This window comes from Argopecten irradians, chromosome 4 (genome assembly GCF_041381155.1).
Source record: "Argopecten irradians isolate NY chromosome 4, Ai_NY, whole genome shotgun sequence".
Taxonomy (NCBI): Eukaryota; Metazoa; Mollusca; class Bivalvia; order Pectinida; family Pectinidae; genus Argopecten; species Argopecten irradians.
In genome coordinates, this window is record NC_091137.1 from 21422082 (window position 1) to 21438866 (window position 16785).

The 16785-nt window shown below is 35.1% G+C and overlaps 3 protein-coding genes across 3 annotated transcripts; all 3 read left to right on the forward strand.

Annotated features, from left to right (window-relative positions):
• The first annotated feature begins 43 nt into the window (after window positions 1-43).
• LOC138322175 (streptococcal hemagglutinin-like) lies at window positions 44-1948 on the forward strand. Its single transcript, XM_069266226.1, has one exon. The coding sequence runs from the start codon at window positions 44-46 to the stop codon at window positions 1946-1948; it is 1905 nt and encodes a 634-aa protein (XP_069122327.1).
• A 1513-nt stretch (window positions 1949-3461) lies between these two features.
• On the forward strand, window positions 3462-4091 carry LOC138322176 (serine-rich adhesin for platelets-like). Its single transcript, XM_069266227.1, has one exon. The coding sequence runs from the start codon at window positions 3462-3464 to the stop codon at window positions 4089-4091; it is 630 nt and encodes a 209-aa protein (XP_069122328.1).
• Window positions 4092-5120: 1029 nt separating this feature from the next.
• On the forward strand, window positions 5121-16643 carry LOC138320936 (uncharacterized). The gene is made up of 4 exons (XM_069264254.1): window positions 5121-5255; window positions 13953-14030; window positions 15353-15454; window positions 16449-16643. The coding sequence occupies exons 1-4, from the start codon at window positions 5220-5222 to the stop codon at window positions 16578-16580; spliced, it is 348 nt and encodes a 115-aa protein (XP_069120355.1). The 5' UTR covers window positions 5121-5219; the 3' UTR covers window positions 16581-16643.
• The last annotated feature ends 142 nt before the right edge of the window (window positions 16644-16785 follow it).

The window sequence follows — 16785 nt, forward strand, 5'->3', positions numbered from 1 at the left end:
ACGGGTTGGATATAACAACAGTGAAAGTAACAGGATATCCATTATGACGAACGACAGTGAAAATAAAAGAATATCCGTTATAACGAACGACAGTGAAAGTAACAGGATATCAATTATAACGAACGACAGTGAAAGTGACAGGATATCCATTATAACGAACGACAGTGAAAATAACAGGATATCCATTATAACGAACGACAGTGAAAATAAAAGAATATCCGTTATAACGAACGACAGTGAAAGTAACAGGATATCCATTATAACGAACGACAGTGAAAGTGACAGAATATCCATTATAACGAACGACAGTGAAAGTAACAGGATATCCGTTATGACGAACAATAGTGAAAGTAACAGGATATCCATTATGACGAACGACAGTGAAAGTGACAGGATATCCATTATAATGAAAGACAGTGAAAGTAACAGGATATCCATTATAACGAACGACAGTGAAAGTGACAGGATATTCGTTATGACGAACGACAGTGAAAGTAACAGGATGTCCGTTATGACGAACAATAGTGAAAGTAACAGGATATCCGTTATGACGAACGATAGTGAAAGTAACAGGATATCCATTATGACGAACGACAGTGAAAGTGACAGGATATCCATTATAACGAACGACAGTGAAAGTAACAGGATGTCCGTTATGACGAACAATAGTGAAAGTAACAGGATATCCGTTATGACGAACGATAGTGAAAGTAACAGGATATCCATTATGACGAACGACAGTGAAAGTGACAGGATATCCATTATAACGAACGACAGTGAAAGTAACAGGATGTCCGTTATGACGAACAATAGTGAAAGTAACAGGATATCCGTTATGACGAACGATAGTGAAAGTAACAGGATATCCATTATGACGAACGACAGTGAAAGTGACAGGATATCCATTATAATGAAAGACAGTGAAAGTAACAGGATATCCATTATAACGAACGACAGTGAAAGTGACAGGATATTCGTTATGACGAACGACAGTGAAAGTAACAGGATGTCCGTTATGACGAACAATAGTGAAAGTAACAGGATATCCGTTATGACGAACGATAGTGAAAGTAACAGGATATCCATTATGACGAACGACAGTGAAAGTGACAGGATATCCATTATAACGAACGACAGTGAAAGTAACAGGATGTCCGTTATGACGAACAATAGTGAAAGTAACAGGATATCCGTTAAGACGAACGATAGTGAAAGTAACAGGATATCCATTATGACGAACGACAGTGAAAGTGACAGGATATCCATTACAACGAACGACAGTGAAAGTAACAGGATATCCATTATGACGAACAACAGTGAAAGGAACAGGATATCCATTATAACGAAAGACAGTGAAAATAACAGGATATCCGAAATGACGAATGACAGTGAAAGGAACAGGATATCTGTTATGACGAACGACAGTGAAAGTAACAGGATATCAGTTATAACGAACGACAGTGAAAGTAACAGGATATCCATTATGACGAACGACAGTGAAAGTAACAGGATATCCGTTGTGAAAAACGACAGTGAAAGTAACATGATATCCATTATAACAAACGACAGTGAAAGTAACAGGATATCCATTATAACGAACGAAAGTGAAAGTATCAGAATATCCATTATGACGAACGACAGTGAAAATAACAGGATATCCATTATAACGAACAGCTGTGAAAGTAACAGGATATCCGTATTGTCGAACAACATTGAAAGTAACAGAATAGCCATTATGACGAACGACAGTGAAAGTAACAGGATATCCATTATAATGAACAACAGTGAAAGTGACAAGATATCCATTATGACGAACGACAGTGAAAGAAACAGGATATCCATTATGACGAACAACAGTGAAAGTAACAGGATATCAATTATGACGAACGACAGTAACAGGATATCCGTTATGACGAACAACAGTGAAAGTTACATGATATCCATTTGAACGAACGACAGTGAAAGTGACAGGATATCCATTATAACGAACGACAGTGAAAGTGACAGGATATGCATTATAACGAACGACAGTGAAAGTAACAGGATATCCATTATGACGAACGATAGTGAAAGTAACAGGATATCCATTATGACGAACGACAGTGAAAATAACAGGATCCATTATGACGAACAACAGTGAAAGTAACAGGATATCCGTTATGACGAACGACAGTGAAAGTAACAGGATATCCATTATGACGAACGACAGTGAAAGTAACAGGATATCCGTTATGACGAAGAACAGTGAAAGTAACAGGATATCCATTATGACTAACAGCTGTAAAAGTAACAGGATATCCATTATGACGAACAACAGTGAAAGTAACAGGAAATCCATTATGACGAACAACAGTGAAAGTAACAGGATATCTGTTATGACGAACAACAGTGAAAGTAACAGGATATCCGTTATGACTATCAACAGTGAAAGTAACATGATATCCATTATGACGAACAACAGTGAAAGAAACAGGATATCCATTATGACGAACGACAGTAACAAGTTATCCGTTATGACGAACAACAGTGAAAGTTACATGATATCCATTATAACGAACGACAGTGAAAGTAACAGGATATCCATTATGACGAACGACAGTGAAAGTAACAGGATATCCATTATGACGAACGACAGTAACAGGATATCCGTTATGACGAACAACAGTGAAAGTTACATGATATCCATTATAACGAACGACAGTGAAAGTAACAGGATATCCGTTATGACGAAGAACAGTGAAAGTAACAGGATATCCATTATGACGAAACAGCTGTAAAAGTAACAGGATATCCATTATGACGAACAACAGTGAAAGTAACAGGAAATCCATTATGACGAACAACAGTGAAAGTAACAGGATATCCATTATGACGAACAACAGTGAAAGTAACAGGATATCCGTTATGACGAACAACAGTGAAAGTAACAGGATATCCATTATGACGAACAACAGTGAAAGAAACAGATATCCATTATGACGAACGACAGTAACAGTTATCCGTTATGACGAACAACAGTGAAAGTAACATGATATCCATTATGACGAACGACAGTGAAAGTAACAGGATATCTGTTATGACGAACAACAGTGAAAGTAACAGGATATCCGTTATGACTATCAACAGTGAAAGTAACATGATATCCATTATGACGAACGACAGTGAAAATGACAGGATATCCATTATAACGAACGACAGTGAAAGTGACAGGATATCCATTATAATGAAAGACAGTGAAAGTGACAAGATATCCATTATGACGAACGACAGTGAAAGAAACAGGATATCCATTATGACGAACAACAGTGAAAGTAACAGGATATCAATTATGACGAACGACAGTAACAGGATATCCGTTATGACGAACAACAGTGAAAGTACATGATATCCATTTGACGAACACAGTGAAAACAGGATATCCATTATAACGAACGACAGTGAAAGTGAACAGGATATCCATTATGACGAACGACAGTGAAAGTAACAGGATATCCATTATGACGAACGACAGTGAAAGTAACATGATATCCATTATAACGAACGACAGTGAAAGTAACAGGATATCCATTATGACGAACGACAGTGAAAATAACAGGATATCCGTTATGACGAACGACAGTGAAAGTAACAGGATATCCATTATGACGAACGACAGTGAAAGTAACAGGATATCCATTATGACGAACAACAGTGAAAGTAACAGGATATCCATTATGACGAACGACAGTGAAAGTAACAGGATACCTGTTATGACGAACAACAGTGAAAGTAACAGGATATCCGTTATGACTATCAACAGTGAAAGTAACATGATATCCATTATGACGAACAACAGTGAAAGAAACAGGATATCCATTATGACGAACGACAGTAACAGGTTATCCGTTATGACGAACAACAGTGAAAGTTACATGATATCCATTATAACGAACGACAGTGAAAGTAACAGGATATCCATTATGACGAACGACAGTGAAAATGACAGAATATCCATTATGACGAATGACAGTGAAAGTAACAGGATATCCGTTATAACGAACGACAGTGAAAGTAACAGGATATCCATTATGACGAACGACAGTGAAAAGTAACAGGATATCCATTATGACGAACAACAGTGAAAGTAACAGGATATCCATTATGACGAACAACAGTGAAAGTAACAGGATATCCATTATGACGAACAACAGTGAAAGTAACAGGATATCCATTATGACGAACAACAGTGAAAGTAACAGGATATCCATTATGACGACTGAGCGACAACAGTGAAAGTAACATGATATCCATTATGACGAACAACAGTGAAAGAAACAGGATATCCATTATGACGAACGACAGTAACAGGTTATCCGTTATGACGAACAACAGTGAAAGTTACATGATATCCATTATAACGAACGACAGTGAAAGTAACAGGATATCCATTATGACGAACGACAGTGAAAATGACAGGATATCCATTATGACGAACGACAGTGAAAGTAACAGGATATCCATTATGACGAACGACAGTGAAAATGACATGATATCCATTATAACGAACGACAGTGAAAGTGACAGGATATCCATTATAATGAAAGACAGTGAAAATAACAGGATATCCATTATGACGAACGACAGTGAAAGTAACATGATATCCATTATGACGAACAACAGTGAAAGTAACAGGATATCCGTTATGACGAACGACAGTGAAAGTAACAGGATATCCATTATAACGAACGACAGTGAAAGTAACAGGATATCTGTTATGACATTAAGACTTAATGTCTGTAAACAGGGAATTAATGACGTCGTTAGGAAATGGATGTCTCTATCATTTTCATTATTATATTTTTTCTTTATTTTTTTTATTTATCTAACTATAGATTGCTATAATTATGCGAATCAAAAGTAACAAAAGACGGAAAGGGTTTAAAACGGTATTTCTTTTTATGCTAACAATATTACCTCTTACTACGTAGATTCTTATATGAAATGAACACTTATCTATAAAGGGTATGAAAATTAAAATAAATTGAATTAAAACTAACATTACTAAATACAACAAATGTATGTAAGTCTTATGCAACCCTAACAGATATCGGTACGTAGGAGTCTCCTTCATTCGCTATCACAGGTGTAAAAGTGCAATGTTTTTAAAAGCCTTCAGGCATCTATAAAAACCCTGATTACGTGTCTACAAAATAGTACTTCTCACAGGCTGTCTGTTCACTATGAAGGGCTGTTGTCTCGTTATTGCTGCACTCCAGGTAAACTGTTCTTACACGCTTTAATGTTATATTACAAAGAACAATTCATTTATACAAATTCGTTTTAAACATTCGAATCGGGAATCTTTACAAAACAGACTTGTCATGAAAATCGGTATTGGTATATGTGTTAGAGTGAATTTAGGATACAAATGCTAGGTTCATTCTATGACTAGAATGGATGTCATTTAAGACTTATTGGTGATTGTTATTAATGAAACAGAATTACTAGACAATATCCCTATGGAGATGGATATCATATATTTCCAACGTACATTTTTCTTTGAAGTCGGTATCAATATTAACTGAAGACACTAATGGCAATTCCAGTAATTTGTTATATTTACCCAGTAATTTGTTATATTTACAGTTTGCACTGACATGGACTCAATAACCATGCTTTCTAGTATTATCATTATCAGTGTATAATGTTAGCACACGCGCGGCGATTCTATTGTTACGTGAATAGTCGATGGCGTAGCAACGTGGGGTCATGACCCCACTTTTGGCGGGAACATATGAATGACTCGATTCCAATCAGCTGTTCAATCGAATTCGTTGACGATGACGGGAGGGAAAAATATGGGTATAGTAATAAAATATGCAACTGCTGCGGAAAAAAAATATTTATTCACTTGAAAAACAGTAAATATAAGGAAAAGATGTTTATTTTGTTGAGGTTATGAGGGAATAATGATAATAGAGCCCCTTGTTTCTTACAAGACGGATATCATTATAAATATTTCTGCATGTTTCTGAGGACCCAAGGTGTCATATAGACAATACAAACTTTAATGTTAAATATAAATAAACAGTCTAGCCTCTCCCAAGCGGTATCACGGCTCTTGTCGTTCTTAAGGGGATTTGAATTGTTTTTATTTGTAATTAAATCATGATGTCATAGCAAAGTGACGTCATAGTAAAATTACGTCATAATATGGTACACAACAAAATAGTGAAAGAATCCAGAAAAAAATGTAACAAAAACAAAAACATAAGTACAAATGATAATTAATGTGAAGTTCCTCTGTCACATGCAAATACCTATTGCGGTATGTTCACATTAATTATCATTTGCCCTAAAGTTTTTGTTACAAGTGCATTATTGTTAATTCGCTTCGTTCGTCCAAATTGTAAATAACATTCAATGAAGGATTTACTTCACTGTCTGACTGGTTAAATAGATAACAATTATCGTAGAACATAGTGCACATGGTTTTATTCACAAGTGCAACTAAGTATGTTTTGGAAGAACCTGTATGTCTAAGGCTAACTGGTTAACGTACAGTCCAATGATTTAATGAAGCAATGCAACACAGCAATTTATCATTTTAGCATGTAACATGTATATTTTTCTCGGTTTGAGCAGAGATTTAAATAGTATTTAAATCTCTGGTTTGAGGTATCCCTGTCCCTGCTTCATAAAATATTACATACCTTCCCGGGTAAAATCATTAGAGTATAATTTAATTAGTCAAGAGTTACAAAATTGGACGTTGATATTTTTGAACCATACGCCAAGGGGCTAAAGAATTAGCTTTAGTTAAGGTCTGTATGAGTTTTTATTGATTAAAATGTCTATGAATGATCTATAGACACTAAGGTGTGTTCAAATGACTTCAGTGATCCATCTGGGACACACACACCTTATGTAGGCGGTAAAAAGCCTGGCAAATACTATACCGCAAAGACCTTCCATAATGGTGTTATCTTGTCGCTGGATAAACGTGTTTACAAGTAAGTGACATGGGATCGGTATTGCGTATACAAATAATTGACATCCGATTGGAAAAGTATAATATGACTGAAGACAAGGCCTTAAAGGGCGCAGCCAGATGTTTCAGTAATAAAACCATTAATTATACAATGTTAAAAAGTTCAATTTATGGAAATAACGGAGTCGACCGAATTTTCTGTTTATTTTTTTATTCATATATTCACACTCTGTCCTTGTCCCCAAATCCCCATTTGAGAAGGAAATCCACATTTTATTTCCAAAACAGATATTCCGTTTTTGGTTAGCTGATTATATTGAAAGTGGTCTATCACTTGAACGCTTGCAAATAAAGAGCAAATAGTACTGATCATAAGCTTCTGCCGGATGAAGATTATGTTCGTCGGATCATAAAAGCGTTTGAACCGCTTGATTGTATAATGAGCTGATTTCAAAGCATCGCATCACGCTGATGGCATTTTTTACAGTGGATAAAACAATGGCGGCCGCAAACTGAAGCTGTCAGTGTGTTGGATTGAATTTGAAAAAAATGGTTTTTTTTTTTAATATTTTCGTGTATGTGTTACCTTAGAAATGTTTCGCACTTCGTGCCCTTCAGGGCTGCGCCCTTATAAATTAAGTGATATCGGATTATAATTGTGTAAACAATTAATTGACATCGGATTGTAAGTGTGTATACAATTAATGACATTAGATTGAAATTGTGTATACAATTAATTGACATCGGATTGCTAGCGTGTATACAATTAATTGACATTGGATTTAAATTGTGTATACAATTAATTGACATCGTATTGTAAGTGTGTATACAATTAATTGACATTGGATTGAAAGTGTGTATACAATTAATTGAAATTGGATTGAAATTGTGTATAGAATTAATTGACATTAGATTGAAGTGTGTATACAATTAATTGACATTGAATTGTAAGTGTATACAATTAATTGACACTGGATTAAAATTGTGTATACAATTAATTGACATCGGATTGAAAGTGTGTATACAATTAATTGAAATTGGATTGAAATTGTGTATACAATTAATTGACATCGGATTGTAAGAGTGTATAGAATTAATTGACATCGGATTTTAAGTGTGTGTACAATTAATTGACATCGCATTGGAAGTGTGCATACAATTAATTGACTTAAGATTTTAAAGATTTTATTATAGTCTCCCAGACACATTAAAATGTGTTACATGGATTATACAAATTTAACTGCACGTGACAGGATGGACAATATATATCATTACCAATTACTAAAATATGGACAATTAATTTGGAAATTAACAATACTTTTACCGTACTACTATCATAGCTTTTATTCACATCTACAAAAATACCATCATTTTTCTAATGAATAGAGACACCTTCTTCAATAATTGGATATTACAAAAACCTATAAGGTCATCCGTCTTATGAAGACTGGGATTACTATAATAATACTGTGGGATATATTTAATATGTATATTTTTTATTTCTTCGTGTTTACATACAAAAAGATAGTGAAATTCATCCCCGATATTTTCATTACATAAATGGCATATTCTTTCACGTTTCTCAACATTACACCATCTTCCAGTCTCATTTGGAATTTTTAAATTTGATGTACGAAATTTAGTTATGTATACTCTATTCATTTCCGATAATTTCATAAGGTAATTTTCAAATCCAAATTCTTATTTTATATATTAGATAAGTTTGCCCTCTTGAGGAAGTTTCCACATCTGAGAACCATTTTTGTATAAACTGATCTTGAAGGCACTGTTTCATAAAACTTTTATAAAAACTGTTAATCATTTGTATTTCATTGAAAAAGATATTTGACTGACCAGATTCATCAAAAATATTTTTAATGAAAGATATCCATTTAAATGTGTATATTCCTTCGAAATGTAACTTCGAGATTAGTTTATAAAGTATACTTCTTAATTTATTTTCATTTTGTATAAGTCTATTCCAAAAACACAGCATTCTCAGTTTGATATTTATTTCGAGTGGGAATCTTCCCAGTTCCCCATACACCATAAAATCTGGAGTGCTACTTCTGACTTTAAGTATTCGTTTGCAGAATTTCAGTTGTGTTTGCTCGACTGACTTTAAATTCCCATACCCCCAAACTTCGGAACCGTATAGCAGTATTGGTTCAACTAACGAATTAAATAATTTTAGTTGTAAATCTATTGGAATAGCTTGGTTACGCACCTTTTTATATATACCGAATATTGATTTTTGGGCTTGGTCAACCAATATGTTAATAGCGTTGGAAAAATTACCATTATATTTAAAAGTAATGCCTAAATATGTAAAAGTATCTGTTGCTTCCAAGACATGACCGTTAAGCACGAAATTATACACCTGTTTAGTTTTCCTCTTGCTGAAAACTAACACTTTAGTTTTGTTAATATTTACCTGAAGTTTCCATGTATCGCAATACTGTTGAAAAATATCCAGTGCGTTTTGCATACCTTCTGCTGTTTCGGAAAGTATCACAGTATCATCTGCATAAAGTAATATGAATATTTTCAAAAATATGCTTAATTTATCAGACATTTTCTGTTCGATTGTCTCAAAGGAGCTAACTCCTGCAACCTCCGTAATCGTTTAGGAATATTGAGAAAAGAAATGGGGATAGATTTTCACCCTGGCGGACACCAACTAGGCACGGGAAACAATCAGATATTTGACCATTGTATTGTACACAAGATTTTATATTATCATACATATTATAAATTACTTTAAAACATTTCCCCTTTATTTTGCTTTTCCTAATCTTTTTCCATAAACCTACACGCCACACAGTATCAAATGCTTTTCGAAAATCAACAAAAGTGCAATACAGCTTTTTATTATTAGCGAGATATAGAGATATCAGAGATTGCAAAATAAAAACATTATCCATCGTGGAGTGATTCTTTCTAAATCCTGCCTGATTTTTTGAAATGAGGTTTCTTTGAATAGAGTATTTATTCAACCTTGTGTTTATGATAGAATTAACAATTTCCCAAGACAACTTATAAGGGTTATTGCTCTATAATTATCCGGATCTTCCTCACTTCCTTTATTTTATTACATGGGTTTTATGATACCAATAGTCCAACTCTCAGGTAATAATCCTGTACCCAAAATGACATTAAAAAGTTTACAATATATAGTTATTAGTTCAGGCGGTGAGTTTTTTTTTTAAATATTCAATTAATATCATGTCAATACCAGGGGCCTTATTGTTTTTTAACTGTTTAATAGCATTAAGTAATTCAAGTTCAGTTATTTCACTATTCAATATATCATCATCATCATCATCATCATCATCATCATCACCATCATCATCACCCTCCTCCTCCTCACCATCATCATCGTCGTCACAATCATCATCATCATCACTACTTACTTCATCATCATCATCATCATCGTCGCTATCATCATCATCACTACCATCATAATCATCATCATCATCATCATAACTTCCACTTCCATCATCATCACCATCATCATCATCACCATCACCATCATCATCATAATCATCATCATCATCACCACTTCTATCATCATCACCATTATCATCATCATCATCACCATTATCATCATCACCATCATCCTCATCATCATCATCATCACGATTAATCTTTTTGAAATATCTATAGAAAATATCTAAGGGAATACAGGGGGATTTCTTTGTCGACTGACTAAATTTATTCAAAGTTTTCCAAAAAGCCTTAGGATTACATCTTGATAGTGTTCTCAGTTCTTTCGCACATTTCTCTTGATATTTTTTAAAATTAATATGAATTGTCTTTCGATATTCTCCTCCCTTTTTATTTAATTGTGTTTTGTTTTCTCTCGACTTATTAATTTTATACATATTTTTAATATGATTAAATGCGTTACGGGCTACTTTACATTCTTTGTTAAACCATGGCTTACTTTGTTTTCTACAAGCTTTACTTTTGTAAGCCTGGTTTACACCAAATACATTTGACGCTGTAGACGTCAGAACTTTACTCAAGTCCTCAACAATATTGTTAATATCTGTATGATTTACATCAGTAAGTGTCACTATTTCATTAGTTTTGCATTAATATCTTGTAATTCAATATTCGAATGTAAATTAAGAGCAGATACAAAATCGTCTGTTTTCATAGAATTCCATTTAACACTAGGACATTTACTTACTTGGTTTTTAGATTGCGAACAAATTTCATAGTTAATATTTACTTATAAGTGAAGTTGTTTATGAACATCGGAGAACATCGGATTAAATTCACAGACTTCAAAGTTAGATACAAACTTAAAACTTGCAGCTGACAAAAGAACTCAATAAGTCGTGTCCCATACCTCTTTGGATTACTGTTATCCATGCTATATCTAGTTAAAGGAACATTTTGATCAAGAAGCTGTTGAATTGAATACATGTTATTGATATCATTATTATTATCAGAAATATTCAGTATACCAAAAAAAATTTCATCCGGTACAATATAATCAGACAATGTCGCTGATCTCGCATTAAAATCACCAGTTAATATTATGTTATGATTATATATAGAAAGTGCTATCAATTCATCTTCTAAATCGGTAAAGGCATTTCCTGACGAATATTTGGAATATTCTGGAGGAATGTACATACATCCAAATAAAACATTGTTATGTATTAATGATTTGCTTTTAGTTATTTCAAACCACTGTACAAACTCCGATTCGGTATTATGAAAATGCAAAACATCAGCCAATATCTGCTTACATATAACAATAATTCCACCGGACTTTTTTTACACTTCATCCTATTTGTCAAATGATAATTATAACCATTGGGTACTATAATTTCATCAAGGTTATCGGTTTTCGTCTCCACACACATAAACATGTCATATTCTGTAATCAAAGACAGAAAATCAGGGTTATCATTTTATTTTAACCCGCAGACGTTCAAAAAACCAACATGAAACTGATCAGTTTGTGTATTGACAAATTCTTTTAACACCAATTCTGTTTCTCGTCCATCGTTTGTATTTTCTGCCTGTGTCTTTGGAATACCGTTGAAAATTAAATTGTATTTCATGTTGTGTGTTTGTTGTTTTCACAGAGACTTGTAACATGTGTACTATATACTATATAAAAGGACAAGGGAACCAACGGCTCGCTTGGAAGAGGTACACCTGCCTCTACAAAAGTCGCCCGTATTCCGTCAAGCATTGATAAATATGTACATATTTAATACCAATATATTCTTAAATAAATTTTTCGACATGGAAAACACAACTTCAAACACGAAATAATATATTAACATACCTTTATTTCACTTTGAACGTGGAAAATGCAGTCAGATATCACCGATGTCGTTTTGCCTGTCAAGTAAAATCTAGGTCAAAAGCACTCATATTCCCTTGTAACAGATTTTGTATGCATTCATTTCACTTTCTGGTGATATTTTTCCATTGCAAATACAAATAGGCTATCTCTGATAACTTTTTCATTAATCCAATCCAACAGCTAAGCGAGGAATCACACTTTTTTTATCCAGCACTCGACTCTTGTTCGTATAATCCGTCATATTGTAATTGGTGATGGGTACCTTTTTGGTGTACTCGCCCTTACCCGATACTACACTGAAATTCTGTACTCAGACTCTGTATAAATTAAGTTTCATGGTTTAGGTTCTTAGAAGAACCTTTATTTGAGATACATATATCATTAATTGAAGAATCTAACTTAAATGGAGACTCTAATGTTGTACTTGACCGTTACCACATTGATATTGTAGCGTTTAGTGTACAGACACCGGGTATATGGTGTTTCCAGTCCGGGTCCGGGTATGGGGTACATAATATCCACACAAACGTGTTTAACCTAGATTTCAGTGGACAGGCAAAACGACATCGGTGATATCTGACTGCATTTTCCACGTTCATAGTGAAATAAAGGTATGTTAATATATTATTTCGTGTTTGAAGTTGTGTTTTCCATGTCGAAAATTTATTTAAGAATATATTGGTATTAAATATGTATATATTTATCAATGTTTGACGGAATACGGGCGACTTTTGTAGAGGCAGGTGTACCTCTTCCAAGCGAGCCGTTGGTTCCCTTGTCCTTTTATATAGTATATAGTACACATGTATACACAGCAGACTTTCTCACAACCTACGTTACAAGTCCCTGTGGTTATATCCGGTCGTGTATACACGTGTTGATTTATAACTCAAAACTGGGTCAAAGCGTACGCACTGGTATTTACAAAGAGACAACATTACAAGAAGGAAACCTCTCGTTTCTATGACATATATGATTTAAGGAAATCTTTCCGTTTTCATCACAGTGGTAACTGGAATCGGGTAGGTTGTCCGGCCATATATGGTGGGTACATGATGTGCCCGGGCTGCGACACAGGCGCTTGTTGAATTTGAGGTGATATAGGAAAGTCAGAATTTGACGGGCTGGCGCCAAATACGTAGAGCAGAGTGTGCATGGGATATCATTTGGGATAATAGTGGTGACATTTGATTTGACACTTGATTGACCGGTGTCGTGGTTACTGAGGAGGCTACTGATGTGGACGGTGCAGAGGCGCGTGGAGACGCCATATTGTCATGCGGAATGTGTGTAGACGTTACCTGTATTTTACTAGGTGGTGTAACTCCTGACCCGTCTTTCCGTTTCCTCCGTTTAGTCCGTCCGCCGTGACCCATACTTAATAAACATATTCACATCACACAAGGCTTTCTTCATTGCTCGAATAACACGTTTTTTAAGCATTTTCCTCGAAGTATAGCACCTGATAATTTAACACGTCCATCTTGCCACGCGCATGCGCAGATCTTTGACATCGGATCGCAAGTGTGCATACAATTAATTGACATCGGATTGTAAATGTGTATAGAATTATCTGACATTGGATTGAAATTGTGTATTGATATCGCATTTTAATATTAGTGCTGAATGAAAACTTGATGCTAATTCCAGCTCCTTGTCGCCTTCCCACTGACAGTATCTATCACTGTAGACACGCGATATGCCACCTTCTACGAAGACACTAATTACGTAAGTATATTGGAATTAATGGCCGATGTCATTTTAGATGATTACCAAATAATAAGTTACAGACAACGTCACTATTCACGGGAATCCTGCTCAATGATGTTTGATTTAAGAGTCATTTTTATTTCTTTAATTTTCTAAAATGAGCATATGAATAAACATGAAATATAAGTGACCATTTTGAGTGACAGGTGATTCGGTCTAGTTTGATTTGAAAGAATAGGAACGAGGCGGGAATTTTATCAAACAACGACGCTTCTTCTTGTGGAGTACATTGGATTGACTTTCTATTTCTTGGTCGTACGTCTTCATTCACAAATAGAATATCACATGGGTCTGTCAAGTGGACAGGGATATCTCAACCCGAGTGAAAGATTTTAGCTGGTCAACCCGAGGGTTGCCGAGGGTTGGCGGCCAACATCCTTCACGAGGGTTGAGATATCCCTGTCCACTTGATAGACCCATGTTTGATTCTTTTTCTCCCATACTTTCACGAAATATTATGGAAATGCAGTTTTTATAAACATTTCCAAAGCGCCGCCGTCATAGCGTCAATTTATGGCGTCGCCAACAAAAGGCACCGCATGTATTGATGACGCCACGTCATTGTCTAGCGCGTGTGAACTGTCTTTTCCCTTCCCCGGTAATAGACTGGTTCCCGCCTCAGTTACCTCCCTTGCGTACGCTTCACTGATGACCGGTAGCGGGTAGCCATCTTGAGTGGGAATTCCAACTCCAGAGTAGTGCGCATCATTTCTGCGCATGATATGTCATCATGGAGACGGCTACTTCCGTTAAGAGAAAATAACGTCATTAACGTCGTTCCTATGAACACTCTAAACTCTGTTAGCACGAAATGATTTCAAAACTTAAGATCTTATTTAATTTTGTTTATATATCGTTCAAATAAATTATTTATTCTTTACGTTAAGATCCGTCGCTTCGTGCGTAAAGGGGTTTCCCACGTCTAAAAAAAGTGGTACCAGCGAACCGGATATGTAGATTGACCAATCAAAAAAAATCATCATGGTTACCCGCTACCGGTCCCTAGTGAGCGGAGCGCAGCCTGGCGGAGAGTAGAGAACTAAGGGAAGGGAACCAGTCTACCCCGGTAAAAGACAGAGTTATCTTTTCCCTACCAACCGCGGGATAACCCTGTCAAGTATGGGGAAAATCTGTATCTTTGTGTGCAATTTGAACCATGTTTAGGGAGGATTTGGTTCTGCTTATTTAGTCTTTTGTAATTATCAAAAACTGGTTTTATTATAGAGTGTGGTGAAAACGAATCACGATTTTTGACAAACTAGTATATATATTTATAACAGAAATACCTGGTCATGGTGTACAATAACGTCTGCTACCTGTGGCATGTAACCGGAGCCGATGCCGTGAATATGGGATTCTGGAATAAGCAGTTAGCCATGGAGGTAAGTATTCAAACATGATAAATATTCAGATATAGATACAACTACATAATTGTTCATGGAGATAAATATTGAGACGCCAATGGACACCATACATAATGATTTAGCTCACCAACATACATCTGTTCTTTTATCTGAAATACTTTATCTGTAAATCTACTGAAAACGTTCTACTGATAGCTAAGATCACGTAATGAGACCACTTCTGTACGCCATGCACTGTGTGTGGTGAGTTATATGGATGTATTTTTGGTAGACTGTGGTATACACCAAATACATCACGTGCTTTCGCGCGTGGGTATATGATCGCCATTATTTCTGATGTCACTAATTTATATTATGTCAACGTCATGTACAGTACAATCTGATTAAAATGCACATCCATATCATTACTTGGTTTCAGAGATGATCTGATAGCTCCCTTAGGGGTCACGTTCTGGTTAGTTTTCAAGGTGTGAAAGGTCACCAGCACGTGACCCCTAATCGGATGTTGTCATATCCTTCATGTAACGGAGTAAATTAAGGAAACGAATTTTAATCAGATTGTTTACAATAAAAACTAACACTAACTATCCTGAACAAACATTCAGGTCCCAAATAGTAACTTTGGACCGATCCATGCCCTTCTGTTACAATGAAAGTCCGAGAAATAACGTTGTGCAGCAACTTTAAAATCACAACATATTTTAAAACAAGTAAATGTATGTAACTAAAATAAATTATTTTTTCCTTAAATGAATACAAATGTATTTAATCTTCTCTGTACATTTATGTAAACAAATTGTGTTTAGGAGGTGTTATATTTTTGGGGTACTCGGACTTGCAGAAACAAATGCCGGTGATCGGACATGCTTCAAAGTGAAAACTGAAAGCATCTACACGTATTTGTGAGATATAAGGAGAAATAGGGATTCAAACAATTGATACATTATTTTACAATTATTATTCGAAAAAATGTTTCAATTTAGGAAGCGACACCTAATATTTTCGGTTTCAGAAAAGACTCGTTCAAGCTGTTGAATATGGTTATATATCTAGCAGACCAGTGTCACTGCCAGACATCACACAAATCTCTGTCGTCATTCACACTGCTTGTCAACACTTCCTGTCCTATCAGGTCTACGTCTAGGTCATCTTGGATACCAACACAGGAAATGACGTCATGTACACATAAAGACGATTTCAAAATTTATATTGATTCTGTTGTTATGTTCCAGATTTATTGTTGAAAAGAATTCAAGAAAACTTCTGCACTACAATAAATAACCACTAACACAAAGTCTAGAATAAAGTCGAAAGGGTTTCGATAAGTTCTTGATCCATCGCTATCGAAA